Raw genomic sequence first — 24293 nt, forward strand, 5'->3', positions numbered from 1 at the left:
CACAAGTTCGTGTCCTGGTCCGGGAAGATCCCACATGCCGCGGAGCGGCTGGGCCCGTGAGCCATGGCCGCTGAGACTGCACGTCCGGAGCCTGTGCTCCTCAACGGGAGAGGCCACAACAGTGAGAGGCCCGCATACCGCAAAAAAAAAAAAAAATCCATGGGCTTCCCTGGTGGCGCAGTGGTTGGGAGTCCGCCTGCCGATGCAGGGGACACGGGTTCGTGCCCCGGTCCGGGAAGATCCCGCATGCCGCGGAGCGGCTGGGCCCGTGGGCCATGGCTGCTGAGCCTGCGCATCCGGAGCCTGTGCTCTGCAACGGGCGAGGCCCGCGTACCGCAAAAAAAAAAAAAAAAAAAAAAAAAAATCCTAAGTACAGGTTTATAGTGTTATGGCCCATTGTCCATATTTACACATAGCAGGCAATTATTAAAGGTTGGAGAGGTGGACTTATAACATTGGGATTTGAAAACTCATGAGCCAGCTTTTGTTAAATCTTAGACTGTGTTCAGGGAAGTGAAAATTAATAACAGTGCAGTCACTGTCTTGTTTTGAATGGAATCTGACAATGACCCGCCCTTCACGTGTGGGCTGTAAATAGCTTGGGTGTGTTGGATCTTGATTGTGCAAGAGAGGATCCTAAAATCATGCTGTAGAGCTGGGTGAGTGCGTGGGGTAGATGGGAATATGCACACGTGTGCACACGTACATACACTACACGTGTCAAATCTAGCGTAGGACCACATTGCACCACCTCCAAGGCAGCATTTCGGTCCAAGCCAATAAATAGGCTTCTGACTGGTGTCCCTGCTTCCTCGCCGTGGCCCAGTCACTTCCCTGTAGCTCGAGCCATCCTCTCCATGCTCCAGGCCCCACCTGGATCTCAGTGCCTATACCTTGACTCCAGCCTCCACCCCACTGGCCCTTCCCCTGCCCGGAACGTTCTCCCCCTCCACTGTGGCTCGTTTCCTCACCTCCTGCCGGTCTCTGCCGAATTGCCATTGATTTGTGAGGCCTTCCACACCACTCTGTATAAAATAACTGTTCCTTCCTGTTCTGCCCCACCACCTTATCCTACTTCATTTTTCTTCATAGCATGTATCCCCCCAACACAGTACATATTTGTTTACTGTGTGTCTCCCCCCAACTAGAATGTAAACTCCCTGAGGGCAGGGACTTCGTCTCTTCTCTTTACTGCTATTTTCCTAGTGCTCTCAGTAGACGCTCAACAAGTACTAATTAATATTCAGAAGAAGGAATGGACTGCAGATGTCATGTGACGGATCTTCCTCATATTACTGACGAGGCGCCTGAAGCCCAACTGAGAAAGCTTGCAGCCCGGCCCAGGGTCACACAGCTGGGTCCGCAGGGCTAGATCCCACTCTCCATTCTGCTCCACCTCCTGCCCGCCCACTCCTTGGAAGGGAGGCTAACCACACACACGCACAGGGGCTGTGGCTTCGTCCCTCCTGTCTTCTGTGTGTTTTTCCAGTTTATACAGAATTTCAGCCCAGAAGAGCAGAAGAAAAAACAGCTGTTCTTCCAGAATCCTGGAAACTCTTCCAATGGGTCTGTCCCTGGAAAAACAGCAGCGGTTCTCAGGGTGGGAATGTAGGAGACGGAGGAGGGGGTCTTCCAGCAGTTGGGGGCAGTGGGCTGGATTTGGTTTTGCAATTAAAATAACATCTGGGTCTGTTTCCGCAGAGCGGTTCTAGAAGGTGGGTGGTCTGTCTGAAGCATCAGGTGGGGCCTTCCCCATCCTGGCCCCGGGGTGGGGGGGGGTATTAGGATGGCGGGTGACTGAAGGGCTCACCCAGCATATGATGTATGAAAACAACTGGGTCCGGAGAAGTCTCTGGAAACCCCATCTGCAGCCTGGCCTGAAATCTTGCTGGTCCCTACCCTGGCCTCACTCCGGGTCACGTCTGGACACCTCCCTGTACACCCTCAGGCCTCCTTGAGATTGTTCAGACTCTCCCTTTGATGCGTAGAGAGCTCTGGCATCCTCCCACTCATGCCCCATGTGGTTTGTTAATTGTCTGTGAAATGAGGGATTTGAGGCGTTGCTCATCCGTGTGAGGACAGTGGGGCCTTGGAGCAGTGGAGCGGAGTGGGGAAGGGACCGTTCCAGTCTTCTGAATCCTGTTCCTCTGTCTGGCTCCTCAGATGCAGCTTTTGGATAAGTTTCCCATCGAAGGTGGCCAGAAGGACCCCAAGCAGAGAATCATCCCCTTCCTCCCAGGTAAGCTTTTCATGGCCTCACTAATGGGATGGGGGACACCCTGAAGAGGGACATTCGGTAGGCCAAGAAAAGGCTGACTACTACACCAGAAATTCTGGGCCAGGCGGGCCTAGCAATCTGCGTGTTAACAACCCCCAGGGGATCGGAAGCCCCTGATTTTGAAGGCCATTGTCTTCATAGGGGCCTCTGCCACCACTCCAGGGCCACCTCTGCTCACCCCGGGCTGTGTAGCTTAGGAGGAGTTTCTCAGGCTCTGGGACTTTGGTTTCCTTTTTACAAAAAGCATGGAGAGATCAAGTTCTCCTATGAAAGGATGGAAAACTGCAGGCTGAACTCTTTCCACTGGCTACCATTGTAATCACAGGTAACCTTAAATCAAGCACACTTCCCCTCTCAACCTGCTCGAGTCCTCCTGGCACCATTATCCAGCTGAGGCTCTGACAGCTTAGGTAACATGGCCTGTGATTTGGCAGAGTTAGGATTTGAGGCTGGGTCTGTCTGGTCATAGAGGCCATTAACCATCACACCATTTTGGAACATGTTTAAGGCAATTGATGATGTTGTGGAATCTAGAGGGAATCTCCTCAGGTGTGTCATAACCTGCGCTTACTGTGACGTCTTCAATCGGTGTTGGAATTTATAGCTGACAAAGTGCTTTTTGATTCGTGATCGTATACAGATCTCCACACTGAGGCATGCCTTATGCTTTCTGCTTGAGGGATAAAGATGTTGAGGTTCAGAGATGTTAAGTAACTGCCCAGAAAAGTGGCAGAGCCGGGCTTCCCTGGTGGCGCAGTGGTTGAGAGTCCACCTGCCGATGCAGGGGACACGGGTTCGTGCCCCGGTCCCGGAGGATCCCACATGCCGCGGAGCGGCTAGGCCCGTGAGCCATGGCCACTGCGTCCGGAGAGACCACAACAGTGAGAGGCCCATGTACCGCCAAAAAAAAAAAAAAAAAGTGGCAGAGCCGAGGTGTGAACTTGGTCTCCTGCTCCAAACTGGGCTCTTAGCCCTGACCCGTGTGGGTGGTGCTGCTTCCTGGGCCTCCGCATCCCCTACCTGTCCCCAGGCTAGTGAGTTGGGCTGGTTCCCAGGGGACCCTCCCTCACAGTGGTCTTCACCCTCCATTCCTGCTGGGCCTGGACCTCCCCGGACATCAGCTATCAGTGGGACCATGGCGAGAAGCAGGTCTGCATCTCATTAATCCCTGGCATGCAGCCAGCGCATGGTTAGTACCTGCTTGTTGACTTGCAAACCTACCTACGGGCAGCCCCCGCAGAGAGTGGCTCTTCTCTGAAGGTACTCCTCGTGCACCCCCATCCTCAAAAACAGTGAAAGACAAGAGAAGGCATTGCCGCCTGCCCTCCGAGTCTTATGCTAAAGTTGGAGAGAATCAATTTAGCTACAGAGAACTTCTAAATCCTCCAGTTCAGATAAGACCAGAATGAGTCAGTGGGGGTGTAGGGAATCTCGGCCCCGGACCCCTTCCATGGAGGCAGAGGACTGCCTCTCTCTTCCTGGCCTAGGAGTTAATGTGGGGGACTTTTGCACCCCTGCCTGGCTTTCTGCTGAGTCTCAAGGGAATTTGGAACGACCAACACCCAGGTTTGTAATGACCTTAGATGTTGCTCCAGTACAGTCCAGGTGGTCCTCCACCAAGGACCCGGGAGCCCAGCTAGGATGCCGTGGACACAAGTGTCCGAGAGCCAAGGATGTCAGTGCCTGGCCCTGGTGCCGGGTGGACTTGGCCTCGGGGTGTGAAGGCTGCCTGTTGCTCTAAAAGAACCAGCTTTTCCCCCCGTTCGTGGCCAGCGCTCCAGGGAGAGACTGCCTCACTATCATTCACTCAGCGGGTGTTTATGAGGGGCTCAGCCTGTGCCAGGCCCAGGAATAAGTGCCCAGGGCTGGGGAATGTGGTGGCCTGGAGAGTCCAGGGAGATCTGGATTTGTTTCCTTCATCTAAAGGAACCCTTGGGCTAGTGAGAGAGACAAGACCTACTCCCTAATCAGAGAAGCTCTTAAGGCAAGATGTGACCTTCTCTACCACTGTGAAATTTCAATTTTGGTGGAGAAGGAGCTCATTTTGAGCCCAAGGCAGCAAAAGCCTCCTGAATGAGGGGGACCTGGAGCTGACTTCGAAAGATGGGTGGGGTTGGGTGGGGTGAAGTGCAAGGCTCATGTCCTGCTGCTACCACAGTCCAAAGTCACAAGAGTCAGGCTGTATGGCTTCACCCCGGAAACTCTGACTCTGTTGGTTACCAGTTGTATTGCCTTCTCTGTGCCTCAGTTTTCTCATCTGGAAAATAAGAGTGAAAACATGTCTGCTTCATGAGGCAGGATTGAGACCTCTCTGAACTTCAGTCTCCTCTTCTAGAATTGTGGTGGGGATTGAAAGAGTTCATGTAAAGTGCTTTGCACAGTGCCTGTCCCATAGTAAAAGCTCAATAAATGGCAGGTGTTAATAAACAAAGAGCCGCCCCACCCTGCCATCCCTAACTCCTGGGAAAAGCCACAGGACCTTGCCCCCATAGAGATGTGACCTGTGCATAGTGGGTGATATTGTCTAGAGGACTGCCCCCCCTCCAGTCCCATCCTAAAGGAGGTTTCCTTTTCCCCTGCTTTTCTGTGTTTCTCCCCTTCCTTCAGTGGGGCTCTCTCTCCAAAGCTTCCCTTTTGCTCACTTGCTCTCCAAGACTTCGGAATGGACATTGCTGGCCATCTGGAATCCTACCCTGAGACTCCTAGGCCCTGTTCCTGGCTTTCCCCTCACCCACTAGGAAATACCAAACCCTTTCATACTTTACTCAGTCCTTAGCTTGGACAAGAAGGAAAAAGATTGAAGAAAAACAACCCAATATAAGCAGAACCAAGTAAGCAAGGGCTGAGTGGGCATGAGGGTTCCCAAGCCATCCCACAACCCTGAATCAAAGGGGCTCCCCCAGGAGGGGAGGGTTTCAGAGAAGGGCAGTGATGAATGTTGCCTGTCTTAGGTCGGGTTCCGAAAAGCAGAGGCTGAGACGAGGATTCTTAGGCAAGTTGACTTTTGAGGGCTGCTCTCCAGTGAACATCCTAGGGCAGTGAGGGGAGCAGCACAGGGAAGGGGAAGACACTGCGCCGAGACGTGGGTTCAGCTACGTCTGGCCTCAGCCTGACCCCATGAGGAGCTCTGGAGGGCGGGCGGCACCACAGAGTTGTCCCGTCTTAGGGGACAACTTTTATACTCCCCATAGCAATATGATCTGTGAGCAGCCCCCTCTCCCAGAAGTGTGAAATATGGGCAGGTGCTCCTGAGGGCTGAGGGCGTGTCCCTGGGGAAGGGGCAGCTATGAGCCCTTAGTAGCCAACACCCACAGAGCGCGGGGTGGGAGCATCAATGGTAAGGGGCTCCAGACAGGGCACCTACAGGTATACTGCATTACCTAACACCAGCTTGAGTCTCTGTTTCCACCTCCCTGCCTTTGGAGAGGCTGTCTGCAGGCACCTGCTGATTCCCCCAGGCTAAGCCCTGGCAGCAGTGACTTTGGCAGAACCTCAGAGAGCTCCAAGGCACTGAGGTAATCCAGCAGCCTTTGCTCCTGCAACCCGGGGAGGTTAGCAGCTAGCCTCAGGAACAGCTCTGCCAGCACTTTGCCTGGCCGGGAATTGCCGAGCAAGGGAAACTGAAGGGGAGGAAGCGGAGAGCGCCTGTTGTCTCCAGAGGAGCCTCAGTTTTAGCTTTGGAGGTGACGGGACGTGATGTGCATTTCTGCTGCCCGGGCATGGGGTCTGGGGGTGTCTTTGGAGCATTAGGCCAGCTGCTTTGCTTTGGCTCGCCTGGCTGCAGGCTCCTGGTTGGGAGCTCATGGACGTTTAGCTGGTGGAAATGACAGAGAAAGCAGAGGAACTGAGAGAAGAGAGGGAATCTGAGGCTCACCTGGTTACACGCTTGCTCATCTGACAGAGTCCTGACTGTCTTCATTTAATTATGAATCTAAAAAGATTGGTTATTTGATTTAAGTCACAGTATTTTTTTAAACTTTACTTTGAAATAATTATAGATTCATAAGATGTTGCAAAACTCCTAGGCACTCTATATTCCTCCCCTCCAATTCCACTACCAAAGTACAGGGTAGGTGGCATTATTCCCAATTTAAAGCCAGGTCAAATCACTTTCCACCATCATGTAGCCACTGAGCTGTGTACCCATTGCCCAGCTTCCCCCGGTGGTGATACCTTATGTAACAACCGTACATTATCAAACCCAGGAAATTGATATTGGCACAACTCAGTTACCTACAATTACAGACCCAAGTAATTGAACTTTATTGTAAGGAGGTAGAGAGGGCCAGTAAGCAAGCATGCCAGCTGGTCTTTAGGAAGGAGAGAGTAGTTTGACAATAGTCCCTGAGAAGTTCCACTCCGAGGCCTGACCGCTTGGCATTCCCACCTCCAACAGAAAAGCAGGGGTGAACCTTGTTTTACATTAAGGCTTATTCCTGAAAACTTCCGTGAAATTTTGCTCTTTGGGACAAATCACATCATCTTTTAGGTGTCCTAAATGCTATTCTTTTTTAAAGAGGTACATGAGAAGTCCTTTTGCATAGTAGAGCATTCTTTTTTTTTAAGTAATTCTTTTTTTGGCTTGTGTATATTTTCATAATAGGGGGCTTCTTCTGAGTTTGCTGGAAACAGGGCAGACCCGGAGCTCAGAGATTGGGGAGTGGTGTTGACCCCAGTGGGAGCACAGCTAGTCCACCGACTGGGAAAGATCTGAGATTTTACCCTATTTGCAAGCCAGTTAAGTTAGCTTACTCCAGTTTCGTGGATGCCAGCTGAAAACACGAGACTCCTGGGTCAAAGACAAAAGACTTCATGATGGCACAGCAAGCAGCCTGAGTATTGCCTCCAAGTCCCATAGGGCATGACCCCATGGGCCCAGAGCAATGCCTGCACATGCAGTGGGTTGCATTATAGGAGAGGAGCCAGATCTTCAGGAGCCCACGTCTTTTATAATGGGCGGTAAGCAAACCTACCCCTTTCGCTCTGGAGAGAGACTATCCCAGTCTCCCAAGGCTCCATGCAAACCTGCTGTTTGCTACAGAGCAAGCAGCTCCCTGCCCCTGTCTTCTAAAGCTGTTTGCTATACAAACACCTTTGAAAAGATAATTCAGAACAAAAGGTGGTTAGTGCTTTGTTGACAAGACATGCAGAAGTGCAAGAGAGCCAGAGAGACTTGTCTTACAACAAGTGTATCTGGTGCTTTTTGGGGTCTCCTGCTTTTGGGAGAGGTGGACAGAAGTGAAGTCTTTAGGACACTGGGCCAAGCATGATGGGGTCAGCAGCCTCTCAGGGCAGCCTACTGTTTACATGGAACTTTCTGCCTTGTTTTAGAAGACTGTTGTGGAAAATCCATCTCCTGTCGCCCATCCTGGGATTGGAGTAGATTTCCTGTATATCTTGACTTTGCCAGCCCAAGGAGGCTCCCTGGGAGGAAATGGTCATTACAGAGTGAAGAAGAGTGTGTAGCTGCTGATGTAAAAAGCAAACCACTGCGACCAGGGACCAAAGGGCTTCAGAAGCCAGGCAGCGGAGCAGAAAGAGGTGAACTCACTTGGCAGAGGCTGCGCGAGGTCTCCTCCCACTCGCAAGGCATCTTTGTCTCTGTGCTAACTGGTACTGGGCCTCTGAGCTTCCAGAAAGCCCCTTCAGCCTAATAGCAGTCAGTCCCACCCACAGGTATACCTACTCCTGGGTTGGTGAGGCACGGAGAAGCTAGATTGCTTAGGAAGAAAAGTGAACCTATCACCTTAATCAAAGAGGTGCAGCCAGCTTGCAGGCAGCCTCGTGACCTCACAGGCTTAGAGGGGTGTATTTTTAGAAAGCAAGCATGCTTCGTGCTTTGGTACCAGCTCACCAGTTTACATACCGGCCCCTTAGTGGAGAGGCAGTCTGGAGCCCCAGCACAGAAGGGTGCTGGGTGAATTGCAAGCACGGTCTCCTGGTCCTTCCTCTCTCTGCCCCCCAGAGCCCTGTGTAGCAGATCCGGTGTTTGTTCCAGCACAGAAGGAAGCAGTGGGGGAGGGATGTCTTTAGCTAGAGCTGGTCCATGGTGTCGGGGAGAGCTGGCCCTCTCCCTGGGCTGTAGGCAGTTCTGCTTGTCCCCACCAGGCCTGAGAAAGCCCTCCCCAAAGTGCCTGGGAGGCCGTAAGGGAATCAGTGGCTCAGAGATGCTGGCAGGTGCTACAGTCCCCAAGGGAGAGGACCTGAGAGGTTTCTGAGCCCCACTGATGACCTGGGATGGCAAGAAAAGGCAAACCTACGTGATGAAAGAGAAAAAATAGGGTCTGCTGGTAATGCCAGGGTTTTCAAAAGATCAACAAGATTATAGGCCTGAGAGGTACCGTGTGCTGTTTTAAAAGCAACTTGCCTGTAACCTCCCCTGGAAGTGCTGGGTCTTCTCTTGCTGTAATTACTGCCCCCACCTCCCCAAATCATTCTCTCGCTCTGTAATCTGGGGCGGGTGGTTCCCAGGGCCTGCTCTTGGCATCCGGTTCTGAACGCTACATGGAAGAGCTGCATGTGTTCGTGCCTGCCGCGGGTATTAATTGAGCACCTACTATACGCCAGGCCCAGCTGTAGGCACTGGTGATGTAGCTGAGAACAAGGTAATCTGGGCCACTCTTCTCAGGAAGTTCACCTTCCAGTGGGGGAGTCAGGAAGCAAACGAACAAGTAAGCAATTTCCAATAGTGCTAAGTGCCAGAAAGAAAAATAGCCAGGTCATGTGGCTGGGGCATCTGAGATTAGGTGGCCCAAGAAGGCCGCTTTACAGAGGTGACACCTGAACTGAGCCAGGCGTGGGCAGATCAGCGCTCGGCGTGCCAGGCTGAGGAGCCAGCCAGCTAAGTATGACTGAGCACGGACGTTTAAGAACAGCAAGATGTGTGTGAAGCAGGTGGGGAGTGTAGGGGGTGAGTGGCCACAGCGAGCCGGGCAGACAGGAGTTGTGGAACCATGGAACTCCAAAGCATGTCTTCTGTGGCACAGAGACGGCTCCACACGCGTGTGTAAGCTGTGCCACTCAGCCCAGTCACGGGCATCGGGGCTCGGTTTCCTCGTCTACCAAATGGGTTAATCGTGGTTTGGGACGGTGGTCCAAGCGTGTTATGCCTACAACGCGCTGTGTAAACTGCAAAGGGAGAGGCGCCAGTGCTGCAAGCCTGGTGGCTCGGCTGCAGGGCACGTGGGTTTCCTTTGCGCTGCCCTGTGCCTGCCCGCCCTCTCTGTGCTGAGGCTGCTCCACAGTTCAGCCCTGACTGCGCTTCCTGCTGCCCCTTCCTTCCCTGTGGTAACTTGCGAAGCTGCAAGGAGATTCCGTCTGAAGGGCTGATGATCCAGATGGTTGATTGGGGCTGAAAGATGGGAGGAAGCTGAGCGCCCCTGGACCCGACGCCGCGGTAACAGAGCAGGGTCACGAGCTTTGCAGCTCTCGGCTCCAGAGCTGCCAGGTCTCGCTGGGAATAAGGAGCTTTGCTGGAGGCAGCCACTCAAGGGCCCCTTTTACTTCTGAAAGTCAGTGTGGATCAGGCCCCCTAGCCCTTTCCCCGTGTCATCCCCCGAGTTCAAGACCAGGGAAAGAGTCAGGTCCCTTCGTGACCACATGCTATGTGTCTTCATTGTCCAGAGATAATCCTAGAAGGGAATCAGCCTCCTGCACGCCCACCCCAAACCCTCAGCCCCGAATGAAGTGTATCCTGGGGTATCTCCCACAAGAAGCCTCTGATCTAAGCAGAAATGTGTTCTTTTCATGGTCTCAGTCAGTCTGCCTAATTTAATGTGCAGGAAAATGTGCCCTGGATGGGGAGCCAGAATGCTGGATTCCAGCGTAACTCTTGCTAATCACTGGCACAGCATTGCATACGTTAAGCTAGAAGTTCCATAGAGCAACCAGGGATCTTCTTGCACGTTGGCAAAGTCACCAGAGGCCAGTGATTTCAAGTCTCTGTGACATTCCTGATCTCCCCTATGCTCTGTCCCCTGGAAATAAGTTGTTTGCTTACCTGATGCCCAAACATCCTTTTTCAGGGTCAAATCCTTTCACTCCTGCTTAGCGGGCACTCAGGTGTGCCCCAGGAGTGGCACTGTCAGTAAATTCACACTCAGGTGTGGATTACTGTCAGGTCAGTTACCTGAGCTCAGGTGTGATAGAGGTGAGACAGCAAGAGGGCAGCTGGGAGAAGGAAGCAGGGACTGGGCCCCTGGGGGCACCTTGAGAAGCCTGGTCGATGAGGCTGTGTGAGCTTTCAGCATGGCTGCCACACAGGACCAGGCTGTGCCATTGTCATGGGCCAAGCTGAGGGGTGAGGATTCGTCCTAGGTGTGGCGAGAGGTTTCTGAAGGTTTTAGGCTGAGGCCCCGTGATCGGATTTCTGTTTCTAAAGGATCCCTCAGCTGAGCTTGTGGGATAGACTGGAAGGGAAAGGGAGCAAGCCTGGGGTAGGGAGCCCCATGGAGGCTGGACAGGGCATGACAAGAGAGGAGAGTGGCTTGACCCGGGCTGGGCAATGGTGTGGAGGGAACTAGATCTGAGATGTATTTTAGAGGAACAGCCAGGAGGCCTCTCTGGTGGATTGGAGCTGGGGGTGAGGGAGGGGTTGAGAATGACAATGCCCAGGTTCTGTTGGGGGCAGCCCTGCCCGAGATGCGGACCCAGTTTTCCCAGGACCTTTCCCCTAACTCCAGCCTTGGACTTCACCCTGGGGGTGAAAGGAAACTTCCTCCCTCCTCCCTGAGGTAGCTGAAGCCTTTGGCACATATGAAAGATGCTTTGTGGTGGGGAGTCCCGCCACCAGCCTGTCTCCCCAGGAGACTCCGGGCACCAGGCGCCCTGGCTTCTGGGTCCAGGGGGGTAGGAGGGGTGGCAGGGGTAGTGGTGGTGCAGGAAGAACACTGAGGTCCATTGAGAGGGAGCTCGGGGCCCCCCTTCTTAGGAGGTAAGAGGTGCTGGTGGCAAATCTCCACAGTGTCCCTGGCCTGACCGCTCCACTGCTCTCCAAGGTCACCCCAACTGGACCCAGCCCAAGGACAGAGCCCCAAGCCAGAGCTCTTCCCCGGCGGGAACTGAGCTGACTCTTGGAGATGCCCCAGGCCCATATGAACTGATGCACCATTCATCCAGAGGCCGCCTGGCTTCGAGCAGTACAGTTGCTGTGAGCCCTGAAAACACCTCCTCCCCCTTCACCTCCACAGCTCCAAGAACTGACATCCACCGAGGAGGCCCCAGGATGCCAGGCCACCGGCCTGCAGACCACAGTGGGTCTGAGGGACTGGCACGGCCTGAAGGTGGAGTCTGTTCACCTGAATGCACCTTCAGAAGGCAGGGCTGGCAGCACTGGCCCCTCTCTACCCTTCAGGGGCAGGGAGTCAGGGAAAAGGGCTACGCTTCTGTTTCCCCGCAGGCCAGAGCCCAAGGGCTGGATTTCCCCTTAGTGAGAACAAATGGGGCAGATCTCAGGGAGAATTTCTAAAGCTGCCTTGCCGAAGGAAGCTGTGTGACTCAGCTCTACCAGCCCCAGCCTCTACCAGCTCTACCAGCCTCTACCAGCTCTACCAGCATGGTGGTTCCAAACGCTAGCTTTGGGCTCAGACACCTCTGGGTTCACACCTGGGTGCTAATTGTCTGAAACTCTGCTTTTTCCATGACGAAAGCAGTTAAGTGTTGCATTTCAACGCTGGAGGCCTTAGAGTTTGATCCCACCTCAGCCTCTCAATAGCCTAGCCGTGTGACCCAAGGCCAGCCTTACTCAGCACCTCTGCACGTCCATCGTGACCCTCATCTGTGCAATACCCCCAGGGCTGTTGAGAGCATCAAATGAAATGTTATCTGTGAAGCACACAGCAAGCGCTCAATACTTGATGGTGATCTGGTGAATCTTAGTGCAGGGCTCCACACAAAAGGGTGAGCTGTCTCTCTGGGCTCCTTTCCAAGAGTGAGGTCTTGCAGGCAGTCTTGTGCATTTCAAGGTCTGCTGCTCAAAATGTAGCTCACAGATCAGCAGCACGAACATCGTCTGAGAGCTTGTTAGAAATACAGAGTCTCGGCCCCCACCTGAGACCCGCTAAGTTACAGCCTGCATTTTAACGACATGCACAGGTGATTTGTACGTGCAGGAAAGCTTGAGAAGCACCGTTTTAAGGTCCATTGAAGCCCTTCGGTAGGCTGGCTGATTGCGTTCAGCACTTCCTGATTGTTTGATCACATTCAGGCCATTCACATAATATAAACCACTGAACCTGCGTCGGTAAGTCAATTTCTGACCTAAAGCAGAGGTGCATGGGAGACGAGGCTTCCCACAGGTAACCTGTGAGGGCCAGTTCGTTGGTCTCACATCCCTACACACACCTGAGTTGCCTGCCTCTTTTGTGTGGGAGGGGTGTAAGTCACAGGACAGCCCTCTATCCCCCATCACCGCCTAACCAGGAGGATGCTCAGGCCCCAGCCACACTCCATCGTCAGCTGTAAGTCAGAACACTCTCCCCTCCCTTCCAAGACAGAATGAAGTTTGGGACCAAGGTGATTGCTAAGGTTGTTGTTTCAAAAGTCTGGAGATGAGAGAAACTGGCCTAGGAACCGCTGCTGGTTTTGAAGTTAACATGGCACGAGTGTGTCTAAAGTCTGTGTGTCCAGTTGTGTTGTACTGTTAGGAGGGGAAAAGCCTTGGGTTTCTTTTAAGGAGTCTCCAGCAAAAAGGTAAAGACAAAAAAATAAACTGAGATTTTAAAGTAGTATCTTTTGCTCTTCCGTATAAAACAATTATTGCAGACCTAAGTTTCAAAACAAGCCAAAGGAAGAGAGTTGAGACAAGCCAGTGACTGGTAATTTGGTGCCTTCTCTGATTGGCAAGTTTTTTTTACTTCTCAGCTTTTTGTTTCTGATGTGGTAACTTCACCAGATTATTACCAACTTTAATAGCTGGTAATTGGTGAAGACGCCTTAAGTAAGACCTGTTTTGGCAGAGCCCTTCTCTTTCAATAGAAAGACTTGCTTTAGAAAAAGAGTTCACACATGAGCTGAGTGGTCCGGAGATACCTTATTGTTAAATTGGCTACAGGGGAAAAGTTGAAAACAGCTTCCTGAGAGACTGCGTGTGAGGCTTGGAACTTTTTACAGATTAAACAGTTATAAATGAAAGAAGATTTCTACTTAAGGATTATAGCTACATTTATTAAGTACATACTTTAGCCAGATATTGTGCAAAGGGTTTCATGTGCTTATAGTAATCTCTTTTAACGTCAGCAACCACACTTTATAGATGAAGACTCCGGCTAGCAGGGGTATGCCACCCGCACCAGAGTGTTTGCATTTCTTTAAACTTTGTTTCAAGTTTCATGTTATGGTTTTTTTACTATGTCAATTAGAGGTTGGTCAATGTTGTCCTTTTACTAAAGTGTCATGTTCTGACAGTAAAGGTCTTATCTAGATGACAGTATTTTCTCAGTTGCCTTTCACTTAACCAGCCACCTCGTGTTAGATGCTGGAATTGCAGGCATAGTGCCCACAAGGAATGACTTGCCAGCTGGCTTTGTAAACACAAATTTCTAAACTAACCATGCAGTGACAATCATCACAGATACTGTTTCCTAAACCACAACAAGGGACTAAAAATAAGAAAGAAGTCCCACTTTACCTTTATTTCTCTGTGTGACCCTAAAACCAGGAAGTTTTCATTGGGGGCACCAAACAGAACCTTAGGAAACGTCATGTGGTTTTACTTGTTCGTAAAGGGCAGGTGAGCGAGGCGTTCTGAGCCTGCTTTACTGTCCCCAGTTTCTTTTGCTGTGCCTGACAGCTCTTCCAACATTGGGATGGTCTCCTGTGTATGGTAATAGATTTCCATTTATTCAGAAAGGAATCAGACCTGGCTTTAGTCCCAGCAGCCTGTGACTTGGGGAAAGTCAGAAAATACCTCTGAGCTTCAGTTTCTTCCTCCCTGATCATGGGGACTTTGAAAACTGGAGTTTTGAAGAGCAGGAACCATGTCTTATTCATTCAGATCCCCCCATGAGGACAGGTCCTAGCCCCTCAGCAAGCCTGAGTTGCCCCACCTGTGAAACACAAGGATTGGACTTGATACTGTCTAGGTTTTCTCACACACAGTCCCAACATTTTGTCATATAATACTATTAAGACCAAAGGAATAAATGCCTAATGATGAAATATGCAAAAGGGAAAACATTTTAGGGGAAAAGAGGTCTCCTAGGCCCACCTCAAATCCCACCGTGTTGGCAGAATGTGACTGCTTCTGTATAAGGCCAGCTTTGTGTCCTCCCCCAACCCCCATTTCCTTTGGAAAGTGTAGAAAGCCCCCTTGTCTTGAACGCTTCCCCGCAAAGGGCTCCTGCTGAAAGGCTGCACACACAGCCAAGGCTTTGACCTTCACCTTTGCCCTGACACACTTGGTAAAAGAGAGTTCTTATCCTCTCCTCTCTAGGTTCTGAGAGGGGGGGAGTCTAGCTAGGGTGAGCAGGAATTCAATGAAGATATAAATAGAAGTGTGACCTATAAATAACACTGCCCCCAAATATCTGGAGGCATGAGTGCTGCCTGGCAGTAGACCGTCACAAATCACAGTGGCCTGGGCAGTGAACAAGCCTTGTCCGTCTGCTTTGGTGTCTCGGGGTACTTCAGACTTACTGCTGGGGCCTCCTCTCTCTTTCTGGCCTCTAGAAATGCCCACATTCACCACCCTGGCACCCATCTTCTGCTAATTTTTTTTGTGAACAGACGCATTCAATGAAGCAAAGTAACACTGCCTTTAGTCCCAGGAGTGTGTGACTTGGGGAGAGTCAGAAGATAGCTCTGAGATTCAGTTTCTTCCTCTGTGGTCATGGAGATTTTGAAAACGGGAGTTTTTGAAGAGCGGGAACCATGTCTTATTTTATCTTGGTTAAGAGGGTGGAGTCTAGGACCAGATCACCTCGGTTCCAGTCCCCATATTGCCCCTTACTAGCTGTTTGGTCTTGGGAAAGTTACTTAACCTCTCTGGTGCTTCAGTGCCCTTGTTGAATGGGAAGAAGAATGGTATCTGCTTTGTTGGGCGGTTGTGAGGATTAAGTGAGTTAAGATTTGTAAAGTGCTTAAACCAGTGCCTGGCTCATATATGTGTTTATTAAGTAAAGAAACAAATCCATATACCCCCTGTGCCTAGTGTGTTACCTGGCACATAGTAGCTGTTCAACAAATGTGCCAAGTGAATGACTGAATGTGTCTCAGAGCTACCTATGTTGCCACCTGCAAAGGTAATTCAATAAGATTGTGCACGAGTTCTTTCTAAGCACTGAAGTGCTATGCAAATGAAAGTGGGATTATCATTCTCACCCACTGGGGTGACAGTTTGGCAGGGGTTAGGGTAGACTCCTATCATGTCTTTGTTCATTGTCTCTGCCTTGTACACGCTGGGTTTTGTTTGCCTGGGAAAAAAGCCTGGAGCTGAGGCATCAGGTTCGAGCCCTGGTCTGGGAAGATCCCACATGCCGCAGAGCAACTAGACCCGTGAGCCACAACTACTGAGCCTGCGTGTCTAGAAACTGTGCTCTGCAACAAGAGAGGCCATGATAGTGAGGGGCCCGCGCACCGCAATGAAGAGTGGCCCCCGCTGGCCGCAACTAGAGAAAGCCCTCGCACAGAAACGAAGACCCAACACAGCCAAAAAAAAATAAATCTGAGTAGAATAGGTGCCTTTTCTTTTTTTTATAAATTTATTTTATTTATTTATTTATTTTTGGCTGTATTGGGTCTTTGTTGCTGCGCGCGGGCTTTCTCTAGTTGTGGCGAGCTGGGGCTACTCTTCGTTGCGGTGCGCGGGCTTCTCATTGCTGTGGCTTCTCTTGCTGCGGAGCACAGGCTTTAGGCGCGTAGTTGTGGTTGTGGCTAGTTGTGGCTCGCGTGCTCTAGAGTGCAGGCTAGTAGTTGTGGTGCACGGGCTTAGTTGCTCCGTGGCATGTGGTATCTTCCCGGACCAGGCATGGAACCCATGTCCCCTGCAGTGGCAGGCGGATTCTTAACCACTGCACCACCAGGGAAGTCCCAAAGGTGCCTTTTCTGGCACAGTGGTCTATAGCAGCACCAGCCCCTCTGCATGACCTAGTACCCCTACTCCTTTTAGCGTTAGACCCACATTTTGGGTGGTGCTGAAAAGTTCTTCCCAGGCAAAGCAAGCTCTTCAGCAGACAAACGATCAATTATATAGCATTTTGCTTTGTGCATGTTTTTAACATAAATCAAAAGAAAAGAAAACAAAGCCTGCACTTCTCAAAAAAGCAAACTGAAATGGACAAAGGAGGAAATAAGTAGAAAGAGCAACGAACCAGAAATCAGGTAGTAATTCTAGGCCCCGGCCGCCTCAGCTTGGATGTGTGATAAGGCTCAAACCACCAGCTCTCTGAGCCTCTTTAGATCTGTAAAGTAAGTTAGGTTTGCTCAGTACTTCTAAGCCTAAAAGGTACATGAGATTCACTTGGGGGGACTTTATTAAAAATGCAGACTGAGCTTCCCTGGTGGTGCAGTGGTTGAGGATCTGCCTGCCAATGCAGGGGACGCAGGTTCGAGCCCTGGTCTGGGAAGATCCCACATGCCGCAGAGCAACTAGACCCGTGAGCCACAACTACTGAGCCTGCGTGTCTAGAAACTGTGCTCTGCAACAAGAGAGGCCGTGATAGTGAGGGGCCCGCGCACCGCAATGAAGAGTGGCCCCCGCTGGCCGCAACTAGAGAAAGCCCTTGCACAGAAACGAACACCCAACACAGCCCAAAAAAAACAAATAAATAAAATGCAGACTCTCACCCTTGTATCTAATTTGGGGGGGTCTGGGTAAATCCTAGGAATCTGCATTTGTAGTGAATACCCCACATATCTCTGATTCAGGTAACCCCGGGGCCCTCATTCTCTCAAGAGCTCTGCTGGGCCCTGTATCCGTCACCTATTGCTGCCCCGCCCCCCACAATTTAGCAGCTTAAAACAACAGTAAATGTTTATTATCTCTCACAGTTTCTTTGGGCCGGGAATTCAGGAATAGCTTAGGTGCATGGTTTTGAGCTGGGATCTCTTGTGACATTGTAGTCAATGTCATCTAAAGACTTGACTGGGGCTGGAGGATCCACTGGCAAGATGGCTCACTTACGTGGCTTGCAGATTGGTGCTGGCTGTTGGCAGGAGGCCTCAGTTCCTTCCTAAGTGGGCCTCTCGATAGGGCTGCTTAAGTGTCCTTACAACTCAGCAGCTGGCTTTCCACAGTGTGAGTGACCCCAGAGGAAGATCAAGAAGGAAGCTGTGATATCTTTTCTAACCTAGTCTTGGAAGTCACACCATCATTTCCAAAATATCCTACTGGCTCCCCAGGTCAGCCCTATCCAACGTGGGAGGGAACTATAAGGCGTGAGGAGCCGGAGGCCAGAGTCACCAAGGACCACCTTGGAGGCAGACGACCACAGGCTCCTTTGGGTCCTCAGTTCTGTGAGATGGTGTCAGTGGTGGCAGCTCTTGTTGGGTTAGGATTGGGGTAGAAATTGGAAGTAAGAAAAACAGCTGAGTTGGGGACCCTGGGGAGTGTAACTTGTAAGTGCAGAAGCTTCAAAGTCCACCTCAGAACCAGGCTGCCAGCCCAAGACCTGCTGAGTCCCATCCTGGCTGCCAACTTGCTGTGCAAAGTTGAGCAATATATGGTCCTCTCTGAGCTCAGCCTCGACCTCAGAAAGTGAGGGGGCTGGACGCAATGACCTCCGGGTCTCCTGGTTTTACCCCCGGGATCCATTTGGATTGTGGTAGGTGTAGACACTGGTGAGAACACAGTTTTGAGCTTGTGCTGTGCGTTCCTGACCAGTGACCAGAACCAAGTGTGCCCCGCTTGGGCTTCAAACTTGAGAGAGAAGGGCTTCAGAAGGGTCTGAAGGTACCCATGTCTCCCCAGGTAAAAACTGGGGTCCTTGGCGTTGAAGGTTCAGGAACGTGTGTTTCTGAAATGTATAATGTTAATGGCTCTGTTATGCTGTGTGGTCCGTATGATTGAACCCCTGTTACCCACTGTCTGTTCGAGCACCTCATAACTTCCCAACACACTTATACACACACACACACACACCCCTCTAGCCACACTGACCTTACTCTAGCTGGCTTCTTTTATCTCTGGACCTTCGCTCAGTCTCTTCCCTCTTCCTGGAACATTCTTTCCCCTTCCCTTAGCCTGGCTCATTCCTACCACTTTTCAGGCCTGTCTCCCTCCTGTGTGTCCCCATCGTAACCGATCACACCGCGGCACAGTGCCAACCCAGACCGTGTCCTCTTGAGGGCAGGGGCCATGTCTGTACTGTTCACCATCACATCTCAGCCCCCAGTTCAGCACAGGCACTGGGGAGAGCTGAATGAATAGCGAGTGAGTGAAGGATGCATGCTGACCTTGTTTATGGGGTGGGGGGAGGGTTGAGATGTACCGCCTGTGGAAAGGTACACACAAAGAAAGGAACATAGCAGAAGAATTAAGAGGCCAGGCACTTTCAGACCGCCAAAGACAGAGAACATGGCACATCCAATCTCCGCTCTACCACTTACTGGCTGTGTGACCTTGGGCAGGTTGCTCAACTTTTCTGACCTTCAGTTTACCTATCTGTAAAATGGGAGTAACAACAGTACCCAGGTACCCCATATCATAGGTTGTTGTGAAGATCAAATAACAGAATAAATATAAAGTATCAATACATAGCACAGTGCTTGCACACACCAAGTACTCAATGAATGTGATCTGTCATTTATATCATTCTCACCTCCCTCGCAGGAGCGGGTGGAATCATGGAAAATACTGGTAGGAAGTTACTGAAGAGAGTTGATTGTCTGAGCTCAGTTCTACCAACAGAGCCAAAGCTCAAGAAAAGCAGGCTTTGGGGAACAGTGTCTACCCCGAGAGAGCCAGGCAAGCGCCCCTCTGGCTGGCGTGGCCAGGCCTGTGGTTATGGGGCGGTTTTCCAATGGGCTTCTGCATCCTGGGGATTTTCCTCTGCTTCAGAGCATCGATGGTGAACTGGGCCTTTCAGCATCACGCCCTGAACCAGGACTGCCTCTGCCTGCCTCAGAGCCTCCTCCTCTGGCTGGGCCTTTCTGTTGTGTCTCTTCGAGCCCCGGAGGCCCTGTACCCTTGGCTGCCCCTCCCCGACAAATCATCCATCCCTGCTGTGGTCCACGGCCCAGGGAGAGCCTGGCGGTAAGCAGTGCCCAGCGTCCCACCGTCCCCTTTCCTGAGGGCAGCCTCCCCTGGCGGAGAGGAGCTGAGGCTGCAAGGGCTGAATAGGGCTCTTTATTCCCAGGCTCCCACAGGGATGGGGCTGAGCCACTGCTCACCACGCCTGCCACACCCCACACGGAGTGGGGACAGCCTGGCCCTGACGCTGGGCTCTGAGTTAACCACACTCTCTGGCCCCGCTCTGTCTGGGTCCTGGAGGGTGAGTCCATCCCCGCTGCAGCCCTGGTCTGGTGCAGCAGGCCCCAGCGTTTGCGTGGCAAGCCACGTTTGTGTAGTTCCCTCAGGGATACACATGTGTAAAGGTAAGACAGTCTGGAACAAGGGTGTGTCAACACACACACTCACACTTATCCATTCAGCAGATGTCACACAGGGGCCATGGCCTGCCAGTCCTTATGCTGGGCCCTAAGGATATCGTAGTAAAGGAGACATCATATAAGATATAAGATATCATATAAAGAGGTCATTACAAGGGCTTCCCTGGTGGCACAGTGGTTGAGAATCTGCCTGCTAATGCAGGGGACATGGGTTTGAGCCCTGGTCTGGGAGGATCCCACATGCCACGGAGCAACTAGGCCCGTGAGCCACAACTACTGAGCCTGCGCATCTGGAGCCTGTGCTCTGCAACAAGAGAGGCCACAATAGTGAGAGGCCCACGCACCGCGATGAAGAGTGGCCCCCGCTCGCCACAACTAGAGAAAGCCCTCGCACAGGAACGAAGACCCAACACAGCCATAAATAAATAAATAAATAAACTCCTACCCCCAACATCTTCTTAAAAAAAAAAAAAAAAAAAGAGGTCATTACAAATCACAGTGAAATCTGGGAGGGAAACAATCAAGGCCTGGGAGAGGGAGGCATAGTGGTCCGCCAAGGCCTCCCTGATGAGGTGACCCAAAGGATGGAAGGCATTAGCCATGAAAAGGGCATCGGGAACAGTGTCCCAGTAGAGAGGGAGGCATGCACGCAGGCCCCAAGGTGGGAAGGTGCTCACTGAAGCCCAGCACGCCTGGTGCTGGCCTGATGAGATGGAGAGGGAGGCATGAGTCAGATCCTGCTGGGTCACGGCAAGGAGTTTAGGTTTGCTTCTCAGTGTGCTGGGAAGTCACTGAAAGGTTTAAGGAAAGGTTTCTTTCTTTCTTTCTTTTTTGGCCACACCTCGCCACTTGTGGGATCTTACTTAGTTCCCCAACCAGGGATCAAACCCATGCCGCTGCCAGTGAAAGCACGGAGTCCTAACCATTGGACCACCAGGGAAGTCCCAGGAAAGCCTTCATTTTAAAAATATTTGGGCTGCTGGGTGGAAAATGGACTAGGAGCGGGGGTGGGGGAAGGATTGGAAATCAGACAAATTCAAGGTCACCATACAACTTTATGGACAATGGCCAAACATCAAGTGATTTGTCCTCATCCTTCTCTGTAACAGCAGGCATCTTGTGTCACTTGTCTCCTGTGTGCCCAGCACTGTGTACTGTGTTTGTCTCAGGTGCTGTTTCTAATCCACATCCCAGCCCTATGATCCCATTTGCCATATGAGAAGCCTGGCGTTCAGGCAGTTTAACGTGCCCGGGACACAGAGGCTTTAAAGACCTGGCGCCTCTCAGCTCTACAACCCACTCTGATCCTGCTTCTGGCAGCTCAACAGTCCTAGATTTCGATTTTTTTTTTTTTTTTTAACCTTCCTGCCAGACCAAGAAAAGAAAAACACAGCTGAAAGGTAAAACCAGACTAACGTGATGGCGGTTGGGAAGGCCAGTGCCCTCGGCCTTTGCCACCTGTCCCACCATTAGGGTAGGTATTACATGGGTTTCCCAAGCCATGGACAGGGTGTGCTCAGCCCCGTCCAAGCTCAGCTCTGAATGAGGCCACAGCCCGTACCCTAAGGAGCCCCAATGGTACCCAAGTGACGTTTGTCCTCAGCGTGGCCACGTTAAGTACTGTTATATTTAATACAAAGCCTCTTCCTTCCCTGAGGCTAAGGACCACCTTGGAGGTCAACTGTGATGTTCTCTCTACCTCCCAGAGTCAGGCTGGGGCAGCTTTCGTTGCCTGCCAACCCCCAGTGCCATCATGGCCAACAGCCTTCTAGGAATTGATATCATTGGAAATCCCTAGATGCTGGCTACCTTACAGGCAATTCATAAGACCTGGACTGCCCTAAAGTAAGATCTTATAGCTAAAGAAATATCTCCAGTCTATGTCAGGGATAAGACCGACCCTGAGCATTCTCCAGCACAAGGGAGAGCAAGTCAGCGAATTCAGGGGGTTTGTTTCTGTTTCCACTGTTCTTCCCACAGCTAACCTTGTAGGTAACCATTTGTTCCTTGTCTAATTAATGACAGTTAACAAATCGAACATGTGTTCACATTTCACAAAAAAGGGTCCTCATTCCAGGGATCTGCATTCACTATGCATTTAAATTTGCTGCAACTTGAATCAGATGATAAAGCACGTATTTTTAAGTAAAAGAAAATAAAGGTAAATATCACTAAAATCAATAAATGTGTTAGTGTCCCCTCTCTGCAATAGATATCACACAGTCAGTCTAGAGATTTCACATCCATACCAGCACAAAATGTCATGAGAATAAGATAGTTACGGAGCTTCAGAGAACCAGCCCCACTTAAAATCTGTGCAGTGAAGGTCTGGGGTGTAGGCAATGCTCCGTTTCTTGGCCTGGGTGCTGGTAACATAGGTGAGTTCAGTCTGTGAAATTCATTGAGTTTTACATATGCATATGCACTTTTCTGTATGTATATTATATTCCCCACCCCCCAAAGTGTTTTTTTACAAAATAAAGAAAAAATTGTTCTGGTCCCATAGCTCTGTAAGGCCATTCAAAAAGCCTTCGATTCCATCTGGTTCAGTAAAGATGTATTAAAACCTCTGGTACGCCAGGGCTTGATGCTTTATTTCTGACAGACACCCACATTTATTTATTTATTTATTTATTTATTTATTTATTTATTTGGCTGCATTGGGTCTTCATTGCTGTGTGCAGGCTTTCTCTAGTTGTGGCGAGCGGAGGCTATACTCTTCATTGCGGTGCACAGGCTTCTCGTTGCAGTGGCTTCTCTTGTTGCGGAGCATGGGCTCTAGACACACGGGCTTCAGTAGTTGCAGTGCGTGGGCTCAGGAGTTGTGGCTCTTGGGCTCTAGAGCGCAGGCTCAGTAGTTCTGGTGCACAAGCTTAGCTGCTCCGCGGCATGTGGGATCTCCCCGGACCAGAGTTCGAACCCGTGTCCCCTGTATTGGCAGGCGGATTCTTAACCACTGCGTCACCAGGGGAGTCCTGGCAGACACCCGTAAATCCCCCCTGGTCCCACTAAGGATGGGGGAATGAAAGATTTTGTTCCCTTAAGCTTGGCCTGCACTGGGTATGGGAACCTCCAAACCAGAACTTGGGAGATGACTTTTCCTTCCTAGTTGTGCCAGTGCTTATGGTAAGCGTGCTGTGGCTGCAAGAGGGTTAAGGTTTCAATTGATGGCGAAACCCCAGTGGATTTTTGTAAGGCTGTTTCCCTGAGTGTGTGGGACAGGGGGCGGGGAGTGCCGGGGGGTGGGGGTGGGAGCCGCACCTGTGTGAGTCATCCCAGAGTGCCCCAAGGTGGGCGGATGGAGTGAGTAATCCTGACTCCACTGTGTCCCTCTCCTCTGTGAACTGGGCAGGTGGAGGAAGAAGTGAAATGGGAGCTGTGTGAGAGACGTGTGCTTAGGGGGCAGGGTTTGAATCGGGAAAGGTTCTGCAGGCTGAAGGGAGTTAGTATCTGGCCTTGGGCGGGGAAGCCAGGTGGAAGGGTATACAAGGAGCACCATAGTGCTTGGACCCCATGTGCCCAGTGAGGAGGTGGGCTGGACCAGGTTGTGCCCCCGCCCCCATCCCACCTCACCTACTTGACCTAGAGTTGTCAGCTCATAAGAGATCCCATTTGTTCAACATTTATTATGGGCTGGGCTCTGTGTTAAATGCTTTTACACACCTGTTCATTGACTCCTCTTGATAATCCTTTGAGTTGGGTATTACTGTGCCCATTTTGCAGTTTGAGGAAACTGAGATTCAATAGGTTGTGACTTGCCTCATATCACACAATAGTAAATGGCAGAACTAGATATACTTACTAGTCAGGAGCCTCTTGTGACAAAGACTAGACCCATCTTGATCTGGTTTAAGAAAAAAGAGGAAATTTATTGCCTCACATAACTGAAAACATCAGGGGTAATGGTTTCAGGCATGGCTGGATCTAGGTGACCAAATCATATGCCCCTCTAGCTCTCAGCTTTGCTTTCCTCTCTGGTGACTTCATTCTTGTATAGGCTTTCCCCAAATGGTGATGGGAATGTGCAAAGATGCTTCCTAGCAAGTTGGGGCTTACAGTTTATGAGTTAGCAGGCCCTGTAGAAAGAGCACTTCTCTTTCTGGTGGTTCCACCAAAAGTCCCAAACTGATTCTCACTGGACCATCTTGGGTCACATGCCCGTGGTTGGACTATACTGCCTGGTAACTTCAGGAGTCTGGGATAAGATGAGCCCTCCTAAAATCATACAGACTGAGAATGAAGGAGGGATTGTTCCTCAAAAGAAAATCCGGGTACTACAATACAAATGCTGACTGGCAAAACCCACAAATGCTTACCATGCTAGACTCTAAGCCAAGGCGGGCCCTTGGCACGTATTTGGAAGAGAGAGATTCGTGGGAGCCAGAACTCAGGGCCTGGAGTCAGGACCCCCTGGGCTGTGGACCTTCGCCATCGGGACCATGTCCTTCCAGAACCTGCATGTGCCTGCTGT

At 51.1% G+C, this 24293-nt stretch overlaps 1 protein-coding gene across 2 annotated transcripts in view; it reads left to right on the forward strand.

Moving 5' to 3' along the window:
* Positions 1-24293, forward strand: part of SH3PXD2A (SH3 and PX domains 2A) — a 233359-nt gene that overhangs the window by 85855 nt on the left and 123211 nt on the right. For both annotated transcript variants that reach the window (XM_065894056.1, XM_065894057.1), the window contains exon 3: positions 2164-2239. In XM_065894056.1, the coding sequence (XP_065750128.1) occupies positions 2164-2239 (76 nt within the window). The remainder of the gene's footprint in view (positions 1-2163; positions 2240-24293) is intronic.

The sequence above is a fragment of the Phocoena phocoena genome, chromosome 16 (genome assembly GCF_963924675.1).
Source record: "Phocoena phocoena chromosome 16, mPhoPho1.1, whole genome shotgun sequence".
NCBI lineage: Eukaryota > Metazoa > Chordata > Mammalia > Artiodactyla > Phocoenidae > Phocoena > Phocoena phocoena.